This window comes from Phacochoerus africanus, chromosome 3 (assembly GCF_016906955.1).
Source record: "Phacochoerus africanus isolate WHEZ1 chromosome 3, ROS_Pafr_v1, whole genome shotgun sequence".
Classification (NCBI taxonomy): Eukaryota; Metazoa; Chordata; class Mammalia; order Artiodactyla; family Suidae; genus Phacochoerus; species Phacochoerus africanus.
The window spans coordinates 104,016,129-104,028,825 of record NC_062546.1 but is presented as its reverse complement, the minus strand read 5'-3'; the positions used below and the strand labels follow the sequence as shown (position 1 = coordinate 104,028,825).

The following is a 12,697-nucleotide window of genomic DNA, read 5'->3' as shown; positions in this document are numbered from 1 at the left end:
CTGAAACGTTCTCACAACTTCCTCGAAATGCTTGACTGCAACAAGCCTTCAGCTGAGCAGAAACCACAATATTCAAAATGTCAATTTCTAAGGGAAGGCGGGGTGAGGGTGGGTAGCTCTAAATTGGTTACGCTTCAGGCCAATTAAAACTGAGATTGAAAGCTCGGGCCATGTCGAAGCTCCCCGGACCCACGTCCTCGCGCAGTAGGGCCAGGGATGTGCGTCCCCAACCAAGAGCGTCGGGTAGTGAAGTGGAGTACGCATGAGGCCCAGGGCGCCTGCGCCGAGGCCCCGCCAACACCAGACCCCGCCCCACCAAGGCCCCGCCCCCGATGCTGCCATAGAAACCCAGAAAGCGACATGGCTGCCACCAGCCGGAGAGAAAGGCTTTTGAAGCTGCCGGCTGCTGCCTTACCCAAGTCACCGTCACTTGCGCCAGGTCCAGCAGCTCCCATCCGAGAGAGGCCTAAGAAGTGGCTGGTCTATCCACAACCACCGAAGAGCTCCCGCATGTCTCCGTCGGTTCTGCGCTGGCTCCAGGGCCTGGATCTCAGCTTCTTCCCTAGGAACATCAGCAGGTGCTGGAACGGTCGGGCCCTGGCCGCCTGGCGGGCGCATCCGCCGGAGCAGAGCAGTCTCCTGGTCTGCGCTGCCCACCCCGCAGTAACGCAGGGGCTTTCCTGGGATTGCCTTGCCCGCTCTACTCCTCCACTTGTCACACGCACAAGCACACTCACACAGTCGCCCCCTTAGGGAGCTGATCTGCAAAAGGGTGAAGCACTTCATTTATTCAATCAATTCTATCATTCCGTTTTAGACTCAGCTAATATAGAATGCGTTGGTGACAACCCCCAAATAAAATAACCTAGGCTCTTTTTCAGGGACACTGGACATTAATACTAGCGGGGATCCGTTCACCTTTTATTAGCCATAGCATCTGGTTTGAAGGTTATCGGGGATTGAAAAAGTTGCTCCTTATAACTGAAGCCTCTCTGAGCATAACTGGCAGTTAATACTTGCACTGGGAATGCAAATTGAATTCCCTAAAAATAAAGGTGATGACTTTCATTTTGCAGGCAAGGGCTCTCTCTGGTTTTACTGATTTAGGCACTCCTTAAGAAAAACACGCTTGAAATGTTCAGTGCTTAGGTATCACCTGGGGGCCTTGTTAAAATGAAAATTCAGTATGAATTAATAGTTTGGGTTCATAAAAAGAACACCATGGCCTTTGGTGTGTGTCTAATCTTAATCACTACCCCATAGCAAGACCTCCTCAAAGCAAGGATGCAACAGACTCTACTTTTATAATTATCTTGTCGTCAGTATTGAATATTATATGGGTGTGAATTGATTACAAAATAATACAAACTATATATGTAACTACATTTTATTTCATTTCCTTATTGATATGGATCAGGGATTTTTCCAATGGCTTCTTGATCGCAGAAATATTCTCTATACATTACCCCTGGGACCTTAAGTTGTCATCCTTTCAAAATGGAACTTCTTTAAAAGTCAAGTTGGATAACTGGGCACAGTTGGAAAAGGTAAATTAGCAGTTATCGATGCTTTTAACTTTGGAGAAGTTTGTATTTGAAGAGGTGTATTCCTGAGGTCTTAGATTTCTTGAAATGTGTGTTAGTGGCTGGGTGCTAGTTACCCAAAGCTGCTAGGTGGCATTTATTTCCTTGTATTAAAAAGGTTATTAAACTGTAATCTATGTGTCACCTATGAAACAGTATACTCATTTCAAGTCGGAGAGGGAGACCATGGTTGATTTTCTTGCTGAGTAATAATATCATTTAATAATTAACTTGTTAAACCTCAAAATATAAATGGAGGACAAACAGGGGGTGAAAGTGAATTCAAAGTAATTAGAGATATTTATAGAATTTTTTTGGTGAAAATATTTTTTTTCTACTATTAAAGTTCCTGGCAAGAAAAAATTTTAAATTACCTAAAGAACTAATCCACGGAACTATTCATTGTAAAGCTGGAGTACCTGAAATACTGATACAGGAGGTGTACACCTTGTTAACACATCGAGAGTGAGTTATTTGGAATTTTCTAGTAATACAATTTAATATTAAAGTTTTGACAGTAGAAATCTTATTGCTAAAACGGGAGTTCCCATCATGGCTCAGCAGAAACTAATCTGACTGTATCCATGAGGGCACAGGTTTGATCCCTAACCTTACTCAGTGGGTTAAGGGTCATGAGCTGTGGTGTCAGTCACAGACATGGCTCAGATCCTGAGTTGCTGTGGCTGTGGTGTAGGCCAGCCACTACAGCTCCGATTTGACCCCTAGCCTGGGAACTTCCATATGCCATGCGTGTGGCCAAAAAAAAAAAAGAAAGAAAGAAAGAAATCTTATTGCTAAAATGTGACTTGTAAACAATATTTTATTTTATTTTTTTGTGTCCAGAATTAAAAGTATCCAGGATGACCTCGTGAATTTCACAGACTACAGTTACCAGATGAAATTGCCCCTGGTTCCTAGGTCGACAGCTTCAAAGTCTATTAAAGATAACATTAGGTTATCAGAATTAATAGGCAACCCCAACAAGCTCACCAATGAACTTAAAGTAGAGTTCCTCTTCCTTTTACAAATGTTGCAAAGAAAATTGAGCAGAAAACTGAATCCACGTAAGTTATCCTTGGAAATAACGAACTGAGTACTTCCAAGCCAGATCCTTAACTCACTGTGCCAGGCCAGGGATCGAACCTGTGTCCCATTGCTCCAGAGAAGCTGTGGATCCCATTTTGCCACAGTGGGAACTCCAGCGAGGCTATTCTTGAACACAGATGAAGGAAAAGCCTGCCACTATTCCTTGTTGCATGGACTGTTGTAATTTCATTTACTGTGACATTTATTGTTATTAATTCAGTCATAACTTACTGTGTCCAAAGACTAATCTCCTCTACTTATTTGGAAAATTATAAATTTCAACTCTAAAAAGTGCTACCCTAGAAATTTTAACACGCATATTTTTCTTAGTCTAAAATTAATATCTTTACTCTCTTCCTCAAACCGTAAGTACTTTAAACACTAGGACAATGAGCACTCCTTGCCAGCCCTCTACCCCACTTAAGTTCTTTCATTGTTCACCATTTTAGTTTTGTCAAGTTATTATTTTTAAAACCACAAACCAGGTATCATTATTTTTTTATACCTGATGTTTGCTTACATTTAATCTATTACTTCTGTTCATTGGTTCTTGTTGGAATTTCTAGAATGAAACACAAACAAATTATATTTGTTTAATCTTCAGGTTAAAAGTCCACCTTAGTGCAAAGCTAACACTGCTCTGTTGTCTTCTTTGGAACACAGTTTCTCTTTAGTCATGGACCCCTTAACCCTTCAGATTCTTGAATAGAATTATGTTATTACCGGCATTGATTTTTGAGTGTTCTGATTTTAAGCAGCCAAAGTAATTAATTGTGATAATTGCAGTTCTGGGAATGTTACTGCCCAGAGTGGTATTTAGCATAAATACCACTGGCTATGGCTTATGAATAGAAATAACCTTAGACATGTCTTCGAGCCTCAGTGAGAGTGAGCTGCAAGAGAAGTAAGTGACTTTCAGAAGCACAGAGAAACTGATGCCTAAGTGCTGTGTTTGGTAAGAAATATGAGAAACATGGAATAATTTTGTCACTATTTGTATAGTATAAAAATGTTTGTGAAATAAAATACTGTATGCTTTTATTTATATGAAATATATAAATATGTAAAGCTAACCTATGATGATAGAAGGCAGTTTTCTTTTTAGGGGACTGAATAGGAGAGACAGGAGGCAGTTTGGGGTGCTAGTAGTGTACTATTTCTGGATCTGGGTAATGGCACCCCAGGTTTGTATTCACTCCAGAAATTCATCAAACTGTAAACATATGATTTGTTCATTTTTCTGTACACATTATTGATTAAAAGCTTACCCCAAACCTAATAGGAAGATAAGGGTATTGTTTTTAAAGTAACTTTTTTCCTATGGCCATATCCAAGGCATATGGAAGTTTCTGGGCCAAGGGTTGAATCCCAGACCCAGCCCGGTTCTTTAACCACTGGGTGGGGCTAGGGGTAGAACCTATGCCTCCACAGTGATCTGAGCCACTGCAGTCAGATTCTTAACCTACTGCACCTTAGTGGGAACCCCTAAAGTAACATTTTTAAAGCAACTATTTTGCACATCAGAGAGGTGACCCATTGGTGGAGAGGGTTACTAACCTGCATCTTCACACCACCCTTAGGAATGTGATCCAGCAGATGTCTAAATTTGCTTAATTTAAATTTGTGGTATCTTATTTTGACAAGGGCCATAATGAATTTTTAAGGAACAATTTTGTGTTTATATTTTATAGAATGGTTTGAGGTCAAACCAACAGTGGGAGAATTAACTCTTGGTCACCGTCCAGCTCAAGCCTCTGGGTGCAAATACAAGGCAGTCATTTCAAGGGAAAGAGTTGTTCCTGATTCTCGTAAGATTTTTTTAAGTTTTTTACTCGTTAAAATTGATTTTTTGGTGTTCCTTTGTTCACTTAAATTTTTCAAAATAGTTAGAATGTTGTTCTGGGCTTTGTCTAGAATGACGTAGTAAGTTGGTGTGTTGTGTTTTTTGATAGATGGCATAAAACTTTACTGGTTATATCAATGTTATGGGAGAACAGAGCTTGAGAATAGCAATCAATCCGCAATTACTAAGAATACTTTTTCAAATTTTTTTACCTAATATTAAATATTTGGAAAGGAATAGTCTTGCTAGCCAAGTAAAGAAAGGTGATAAAGAATAAACTTTTCTGATTATACAGGTGTCCCTGACTGCCTACTCTTAAAGGATCCATTTCAATTTCTCCTTAAAAAAGTGAGTCTGAAACAGGGGAAGCTTGTTGGCAGAGCTCAAAACTCAGTTCTCCAGCAGCTGGATGATGAATCAGTCCGAAGGCAGATTTAGACAATCTGCCTACCAAGACTTCCCAATCACCTGAATGACAAAAAGCCACAAGTTTAAATACTGTTAATTCAAAAAGCCTTTAAACCCTAGTGAACTATAGCCAAACACAGGCTGAAATCTGTCTCTGCCTGACTTTTTCTGTAGAGCATGCGAGTTAAGAGTGGTTTTTACATTTTTAAATGGTTGAAAACATACATCAAAAGAAAAAGTTACTTCCTGACACATGAAAATCAAATGAACTTCAAATTCCCATGCTGATAAATGCAGTTGTATGGGGACACAGCCTGGCAGTCCCTCTTGTGCCTTGTCTAAGGCTGCTTCTGAGTTACAACACAGGGACTGCCTGGCTCACAATGCAGGGCTCTGCATTGCTGTGGCTGTGGTATAGACAGCAGCTATAGCTCCAATTTGACCTGTAGCCTGGGAACTTCCATATGCTGTGGGTGAGGCCCTGAAAAGACAAAATAAACAAACAAACAAATAACAACCAGAAAAAAAACAACAAAACCCCAAACAAAAACCCCACACCCCTTTAACTCATCAAATGCCTGAGGCAGTGAACTCAGCACCACAGAATCCACCAGAAGTGAATTTCAGTGGTCCAATGGGGGAAAAACGTCCACAGTTTCACTTCTGGGAAGTCATCTTCTGCCTCCCCTGCCTCACTCTCCTTCCATCAGGGGTATTTGCAGTAGACATTCCAGTGGGCTGGGCCATGGGCCCAGGGGCTCTGAGGGGCCGAGAGGCCCAGGGAGGAGACTGAGGGGACCCTCTGGGTTCACCAGCCAGCCTTTTTCCCCTCAGGACTGAAGGGACTTGACCAGGGATGGGAAAGGACAGAACCACCTTCTCTGGGATCTGCAAGGAAAGGCTTAAATGTGCTCTGAGCCACAGCAATGCCTCCTGCCCATGTAACAAATGGATGGAAGGTGCCATGTAGAAAAAGAGATGCCAGGTGCCTACTGATATCTGAGCTGCTATGGGGTATTCCTATTTCTGTTATCTTTTCAGAAAATTGTCAAGGCTTGCACAGAGTTTTTAGGGAAAAAAAAAAAAAAAACAACCCACAAAAAAACAGTAGAATGGAATCTTGCTTTTACATTTTTAATTACACAGGAACTGCTATAAATGACTCCTGCCCCTAGTAATCCTCTCAGTGCTCTCTCTCATGATTCCCTTTCTCATCCAAGGGCTTTTCCTCTCCATTTCAAAACGGCTGATGAGCTGATGGGGGTCCTGACTGGACAGGGCAGGTCAGGATAGGAAGGAACACACTCGCTTTTATTGTTTTTCTTCTCTCAGGCCTGTCCTAGATACTGTTAAAGGATGTGGGTCTGACTTTGGTGGTTACATAGATGAGAGCCATTTTGCTAAGCTTTCAGTCATTTCCCCCACATTTACTAAAGGGATTCTGATCTGGTTGTTTCTGAGAAGAGCAGAGTGATGAGTTGAAGGTAGCTAACAGAACAGGTTATCAGGAGGAGGAGAGGCCATAGCACCTAAGACTGCACTGAAATCACAGGGTGGGGGCAAGGGGTGAAAGCTAATTTTAAGATTGACTGTTACCTTGCCTTTTTTAAAACACTTAAATTCCTCTCTTGTTTTATCTAAATCTAGCATCTAGCTAAATAATGGGCCGATGGAATAGAGATTTCTTGGTTACCAGTGGCCCCTCATACTAGGACTGAGTGACCTAGAGAGTGTGAGTAGCCAGCTTGAAAGTCTCAGGGCAGAATTCTAGAAACTGAATTACAAGTTATGTATATTTGCCAAATCTAAATGCTATGAAAATTATGGCCCTGTTGCCTCAGCTGCTTTCTGAAGCAACATCTAAAAATAGTTGAGGCATATTCAGTATCAGATGCACCAAAATAAGCCCTGGGTATTTTTAGGCTGTGCTGACAACTTTTGGAGGTCGGTGGCATTCAGGTCTTTTATTTCCGACGCTGATAATTCAGGCTCTCAATATTTTGTTTACCAGGCTTTAGACAAACCTGTGTTCAGCCTGTGGCCAGTCATCCTGTGAATGTCTGATATGTTAGAAGCATGGAGGGTTGTGCACTTATTTCCTAACCACAAATGGATTTTAATCTTGTCTATGTAAATACTCCGCCCAATGCAGGTCATGGGGACAGTCCACTGAAAGAAATTCATGTGAAGCAAGCTGGGAAACATTGTTTTGACTCTGTAAAACCTATGAGAAACGTGAAAAAAGAACCAGGAAAAGCTTTGGAGAACTGACGCCACCACCTCTTGCCATCCTCTAAAGGGGTACAATCACCTAGTCTTGGATAGATTTCAATACTAATTAAAGTGGTGTCTTTCATTAGTTGGGCTGAAGAATGTACTTTTTAATTTGATTCAACAACCATTTATTCAACACCTGTGCCAGGTACTATTGAAAACACAAACTCGGTTTAATTAGTATAGAATGTGCAAAAAATAATCATTTAAAGTTAAACATAAGTCACCATGACAAGAATTCTTTCTCATAAATTTTGTAGGAATGGTGAATCTACCTTGTATTATGTTGTCCTCCCTAGAAATGAAAAGAGCTGCACTACTAGTTTGCCTATTATCTATTTGTGTGTTATATTCGTAAAGAACAATTTATTCTGAGTGACAATTACTATTATACTGTGCCCCAGAGAAAGTCTTGTCCACTTCTATAACTAGCTTTACTTAAGGCATTTAAAAAAAACAAAGGTATCTGTTCTGTTGATACTGAGTTGTGGGGGAAAAGAATCATGCTTTACTTGGAATTTCATTGTAGAGTTTAGCAATCCATTTAGTTAGATTAAAAAAATTCCTACTGGTTGCTGCCATGCCCCATATTTTTATTTAAGGGAAGCAAAAGCAGCCTGATATCATGAAAGGCTGATTATATTTCATATTTTCTTGGCCATTTTGTCATGTTTTTATGATACCTCATTAATAGTGTCATTTGACTTCTAAGATAGCATTATTAAGGTTGAGTCCCATGATATTCTTGTCAATTTCCATCTAAACTCTATTCATTTTTCTGCATTTTTGAAGGCATAGACAGTTTTATTAGAATTTCTACCTCCAGAGACTTTCTTGTTTAATCTTACATGTCTGGATAGATAATATTTAGTAAAAGAAATTAAAGAGAGCCCTGATGAAATAGGTTACTTCTTGGGAGTGTGTTTAGAAAATCATGAGAATATTTTTTAAGCTATGAAATATAGTTCACTAGGAAAGAGTTTTAGAAACAATTCTTCCAAAGCTCAGCTGGGGAAACATCCAGAGAAAAAGATTAGATTTGGGTAAAATAATGTTTCTCTATTCTCTTGACCCTGTGTTCAATATCCTGAAAAAGCTGATCATTCATGGCCTGACTATGGTAAGTTCCCAAGACTCCTGTGGTTATCATGGAGAGCTGTGAAAACGTGGGGCAGTCTGGAAGTTTCATTCACAGTGACTAAGGAAATGAAGGAAGTAGGGCTACTGTCTAAGGAGGTAGCTCAAGTGGTTCTTAAGAAAGTTGTATCATAGAAGCCAACACTTTAGGCAAATCTAAAGAAGGCCATCTTCTTCACAAAGGAGCTTTGACAGAAGGAAGCAATGGACTTTTCTAGGAGCTACAGCAGCCCCTATAGGAACAGAAACTTCAATCAACTGGCAGAACGCTTATCACGGGAATGGAAGCCTCTGTGATTATGCTGTTTGTGCTAATTAGTAAGCCTTTCCTCTCCCCTTTAATACTAATCCTGGGGTTTATTGAAATTAGTGTTTCTTACAAGTGGAAAATCATCCTCCTAAGTGGTCCAAGTGATTTTTCTAGGTTTCCAGGCAGGGTAATAACCCAGACGCACAGCTCAGCCCTTTACATCTCTGATGACTTTGACCCAGAATTTAGGGAGAGAGATTGTTTTCTCAGTGGTGGTTTTAGGGACAAGCCTGGTGTTCATCTCAGCAGGTAACTATGTCATGTCTGGCTTTAACTGCAGTGTTTATTAAAATTTAGGACCTGAAATACATAAATACTTAAAAATCTAAATAACTACTTATAGCAGTTATATGGTATTTAAATTCAACACTAAAGTGCTTTTTTCAGTTACTTAGGTACAAATGTTTCAAAGATATAATAAGTACTTAAGAGTTGCCAATAAATACATCTTAATTAAATACGAAGCCTAAATTTTGCAAATAATTTGTGAAGCATTTACTGTATTCAGAATGCCTTTTAACTTAAAGGCATAAAGAAAGTGTCAATTTTCCTATTATAACAACAACAAAATACAGTCATTGCTCTAATGCAACCATGTTCCTGAACACATCCGGATGCCTTCATAGAAATATGTATATATATTTCATTGGTTTTGACTGACATAAAAATCATATATTTTCACAAGATATAACTCATTTCAATGTGGCAATTTTGTTAACCATCTGGTAAATTTTATAGGCAAATTTTCTGGTGCTTTTACAATCATTTGCTAATGAGACTTCTTCCCTAAGGGCATATTCAACCTTGCAAGATAACTTGTCAACATTGTTAGTCACATGAATATCTTTAATTAGTAAAACAAGTTCATCTTATTTGGGTTTTATGTATGTTAAATATAATAATGAAATTTATAAATTTAAAAAATTGCTTTGTTTTTCATATTAAGACACATACAGATTAACATAGTCAAATGGCATAATTCTATGAAGAATTAAGTCAATTAATATTATGGTATAGAACCTTGTTGAAGTTGAAGAATAACAGAATTGCATTTGAGGAGTTCCCGTCATGGCTCAGTGATTAACGAATCCGACTAGGAACCATGAGGTTGCGGGTTCGATCCCTGGCCTTGCTGCGTGGGTTAAGGATCTGGTGTTGCCGTGAACTGTGGTGTATGTTACTGTGGTGTATGTTGCAGACGTGGCTCGGATCCCGCGTTGCTGTGGCTCTGGCGTAGGCTGGCGGCTATAGCTCCGATTTGATCCCTAGCCTGGGAACCTCCATATGCCGCGGGAGCAGGCCAAGAAATGGAAAAAGACAAAAAAAAGAAAAAGAATTGCATTTGAATCATTCAAATTTAGGTTTTAGGCAAATATTAGTTTACACCGCTATTGTTTTGATGTGTTAAACAGTTCTATGATTTTTTCCCCTACTTTATGCATAAAAATATTTCCAGGATTGAATAAAAATACAAAAGAATGTAACCACTGTTTATATATGTATAAAATAAACTTGATGTCTTTGAAGCAGTTAAAACACAACTTAGAGTTCTTAATCTACTTTAAAACAAAATAGAGTGACAGTAGGATTTAGACTGCCGTTTTTAAGTGAGGCGATCTGAGTACATACATGCCAATTAATCCTCCCCACCTAAAAAAACCTGAGTCACTCATAACACTACGGGTTAAAAATGTACTTCTCAGACACTTTATATTACCCACTACATGTCTGAGTTGTGTACATTCTCTTCTAAAATATTACTCATTATTTTTATAAAATGGAATTTAAGCCTAAAATTTTTTCGTAGAGTTAGAAAGCAGTCAATGTGATAGATAAGTACATCACACATATTGCTTTAAGAAGCTTATTTAAGAAAAATTTTTAAATATTTTAAATGCAACAAGTTTCAAGATAATAAGAATCATAATTATTCTAGTTATATGAGCTCACTCCTTAGACAAAAACATCTGTATTATAAATCTTATAAAACAACTTGAGTATCAAAGTACTATTCTTTTTAGTGTGCATTCATTTCATAAATTTCGAAGTCAGGATTCTAGTGCAACTTAAATACTTGTAGTCATGCCTCAGGCTTTTAAAAAATAACATATTTACTCTTTAATATTTTAAAACTTGAGCATACATAATATAGCCCAAATTTCAACTAACACTCTATTTACTTACAGAAATGTATTTGAAGCTAATTTTCATTAAATAGTTTATTTCATTAGAGTTTATTATAACTCTATAATAAGTTTTGTTTATTATAACTCTCAAATTGATTAGATTATGTAAATATTAAATACATTAATCAAAATTAATATTTACAAGTGCCAAATATCTTTTAAAATAATCTATTATCATCAAATGCAAATTTTTACATGGGTTTGACTGCATTTTGTGCTTTTCAGCTTCAATATTTTTTCATGCTATGCAATCTATTCCTTTAATTAATTTATTTATTTTTGGCCACAGCATGTGTAAGTTCCTGGGCCTGGGATCGAACCCACGCCACAGCAGTGACAATGCCAAATCCTTAACTGCTAGGTCACCAGGGAACTCCTAGCCTTTTCCTTTATAACTGGACATTTGAGTTTCTAATACAAAACTTGAGAATGTTTTCTTTTTTAAAAAAAATTCAAAAGTATTTTGACTGTGTATCCATTTATTGATACATATTAAACTTTTAACTGAAAACTTTGATTTGCTAAAACTAGTAATATACTGTACATTTCATAGAGGACAGTATTGTTGTTTGTGAATGTGAAGATGAGTTGTACATACCTTGCATTTCAACACTTCAAGATTTCAGTCATCAAATATCCATCAAGTTCTGACTGCATGTGAAGCACTGTCCCAGGTGTTGCACCGTTTATTTGGTTCAATGTCTCCACAAGAGACTATTCGGTACTTTTATGCTTTGTGAAACTTTTATGTGCGCTTGTATATTTTTTGATCCTTTAATTTAAATGTTACCTTCCTTCCAAATATGACTATTATATTTTAGAAAGGAGACACCTATTTTTTTCCTTGAAATTATATAAATATTTTATTTTCTGAAGTTAATGAATAAAATCAAGTGTGAGTCCCCACGGCCCCCTCACCTCCTCCCAAGCTTTGGCTCTTGGATAACAAAGGTTAAGGTAATACTAACCACAAAAGGTCTTTAAAAAAAACAATCATCCCGAGGAAAAAACTTTCTATCAAAATGGGTTGAGTCGTAGGCCAGTCCCCAAAGGTGAGAATGGGTTCACCTTTGCCCACATCAAAGCATCATTCAAGGAGATCGTGGATTTCCCATCTTCAAGAAGAAATACGGGGCCCTGCACAATGAGAGTTAAGGGAAGAGGGTGAGATTATAAATTTGCAATATGCTTTTAAACGTCCAGAGACAGAAGCACTCTTATAAGAAACCATTGGCTATATTTAGCCAATGCTGATAGGAAATTTAAAAATATGAGAAAAGTTAGGTGTTTTTTGACCTCCTATCAAACACAGCATTGTGCTCTGATTGTTTTCAAAATAGAAGTTAGTTTTATAATTTGAATTCTTTAATTACAGCAGTGCTGTTAATGAAAATAAGTATTGCTGATCTACTAAATTACTAGAAAGGTAACATTTATGAAGGCATATATGCCTAATAATAGACTTAAACATACTCCACTTTTTTCATCATAAGCCTAAATCAGTACAGCTGGGGAAATTATTTAAGCCAGAAACTCTCAATCTGCTTTCTGGAACATGAAAAATATTGCTGTATATGTGTATATATACAGTTATGTCAACTCTGTGATTTACTAGCATATCTACAATTTAGTTATAATCAGCTCTTTTGTATGTCAAGGGTAGTTCTGAAGAACTAAATCCAAAAAACCTTCCAGTCTGTATCTCTCAGCTCTTAGAAGGAAAAGCATGATTAAAAAAAAAAAAAAAAAACCACAAAATTGAGTAAAAATAGATTTTGTTAATTATGCCCTAAAGATACCAAGTTTTTGAGCACATGATTTCAAATGATAACAGCTTGTTGTTAGCAAATTATTTCGAGATATTAGAAAA

General features: G+C 37.8%; 2 protein-coding genes across 8 annotated transcripts in view; one reads left to right on the top strand and one right to left on the bottom strand.

The window, feature by feature from the left end:
• Positions 1-291: 291 nt before the first annotated feature.
• SPATA4 (spermatogenesis associated 4) lies at positions 292-7,336 on the top strand. The gene is made up of 6 exons (XM_047772285.1): positions 292-578; positions 1,418-1,547; positions 1,930-2,048; positions 2,427-2,647; positions 4,361-4,474; positions 7,061-7,336. Exons 1-6 carry the CDS (start codon positions 361-363, stop codon positions 7,189-7,191), a joined length of 933 nt encoding a protein of 310 aa, XP_047628241.1. The 5' UTR covers positions 292-360; the 3' UTR covers positions 7,192-7,336.
• A 4,332-nt stretch (positions 7,337-11,668) lies between these two features.
• WDR17 (WD repeat domain 17) overlaps positions 11,669-12,697 on the bottom strand; it is a 104,095-nt gene continuing 103,066 nt past the window's right edge. For all 7 annotated transcript variants that reach the window (XM_047772282.1, XM_047772277.1, XM_047772280.1 and 4 more), the window contains one exon: positions 11,669-11,964. In XM_047772282.1, the coding sequence (XP_047628238.1) occupies positions 11,845-11,964 (120 nt within the window). In that variant the 3' untranslated portion in view covers positions 11,669-11,844. The remainder of the gene's footprint in view (positions 11,965-12,697) is intronic.